At 60.9% G+C, this 1,508-nt stretch overlaps 1 protein-coding gene across 1 annotated transcript in view; it reads right to left on the bottom strand.

The window, feature by feature from the left end:
- Nucleotides 1-1,508, bottom strand: part of LOC130586866 (formin-like protein 2) — a gene marked incomplete at its 5' end in the record, with an annotated part of 37,766 nt that overhangs the window by 10,792 nt on the left and 25,466 nt on the right. The window contains 2 exons of the mRNA XM_057387780.1: nt 403-615; nt 1,006-1,383. Coding sequence (XP_057243763.1) covers nt 403-615; nt 1,006-1,383 — 591 coding nt within the window. The remainder of the gene's footprint in view (nt 1-402; nt 616-1,005; nt 1,384-1,508) is intronic.

Genomic DNA, 1,508 nt, shown 5'->3' with positions numbered 1-1,508 from the left:
CCTTTCTTCCCAAATTCCCACAACAAAATTCCCCATTTTGCAGAGATATTTCTTCTCAGCAGAAATCCAACCCGTATTTTGTCACAGTAAAACATGACCCTGTTCACAGAGTACTCTTGAGCTGAGTTCTGCTCCACTGGAGAATCCAACTCTYCCTGACCAAACCCAAACYGGTAAATCCCAGAATCCYAGACTGGTTTGGACTGGGAGGGACATCAAGGATTGACAGAGGGGACAGAGGGGACACCTTCCCCTCTCTCTCTTTCCCAGGCTGCTCCAAGCTGGGCACTGCCACGGACCCAGATCACCCTGGGATCACCCGGAATGTTCCTCCCCTCCACCACCCCGTTATTCCCAGTGTGAGGATCATTGGGATTTCTGTGGGGTCAGCTCGGGCTGTACCTGCAAGGCCAGAGTTGAAGACCACGGTGGGAGAGGCTGTGCCGGGCAGAGGAGGAGCCGAGGGTGGCGGAGGCGGCAGCGGAGCCAACGGAGCCGCGTCCGGAGCTGCATCCAGAGCTGGGCCCGGCAGAGGAGGAGGAGGAGGAGGAGGAGGAGGAGGGGGTGGAGGAGGGGGTGGGGGTGGCCCTGGCACTGCCACGGGGCCGTTGGGCACTGCAGAAACAGGGAAAAGCAGAGTTAGCGGGATGGAAATGGCACAGCGTCCCCCAAATCCCCTCCCCAGCGGCACCAAGGGACCCTGAAGGGACCCCTGCAGCTCCTGAAGGGACCTCAAGGATGGTGGGGTCGGTTCTGCCATCCAAGGAAAAACAGGAGGGAGAGGGGGAGCAGAGGGGATTTGGGATCTGCTCCAGGGAACAGGGACAGATCTCTGCATCAGCTGCTTTTCCAGTTCCACAATATCACCACAGGAGGAGTGGGAATGGCCTCGGTAGGGGCAGGGGGGACATTGGGAAGGATTTCCCCATGGAAAGGGGGTCAGGAACTGGAACTGCCCCAACTGGGAATGGTTTGGAGCCCCAAGAGGGACCCCTCACTCCTCACCTGCCTCAGGGGAGCCGGGCAGGGTGGGCAGGGGGGGTGGTGGTGGCACTGAGGGGGTGGCCCCGGGGCTGGCACCGCTCCCTGGCACCACCTCCGACCCCAACCCTGACCCCAACCCCGACCCCGCTGGCACCAGCCCCGAGCCCAGAGCCACCGGCAGGATGGAGATGTCCCCGTCCCCTTTCTTCTGGATCTTGATGGTTCCCTGCTTCTCCAGCTCGTGGATCTTCTTCTCCAGCGTGGACTGGCGCTGGATGGCCTCCTCCTTCTCCTTCACCATCTTCCTCAGGGTGTGCACCTGGCTGTTGGCATCCTTGTAGATCTCCTGGAAAAACAGGGGATGGGCATTTGGAATCCCGGGGTCAGGGTTGGAACAGCCTGGAGGGGTTATTGGGGACAGGGGATGGCCCAGGGCAGCCCCTCCAAAGGAACCCCGAAATCCTGCACCTCCGGGAGCCCAAAATCCTGCACCTCCGGGAGCCCAAAATCCTGCACCTCCGGGA

Source organism: Malurus melanocephalus, unplaced genomic scaffold, assembly GCF_030028575.1.
Source record: "Malurus melanocephalus ecotype Western Australia unplaced genomic scaffold, MMel_1.1 scaffold_1369, whole genome shotgun sequence".
Lineage (NCBI taxonomy): Eukaryota > Metazoa > Chordata > Aves > Passeriformes > Maluridae > Malurus > Malurus melanocephalus.
This window is presented reverse-complemented; position numbering and strand designations above follow the sequence as displayed.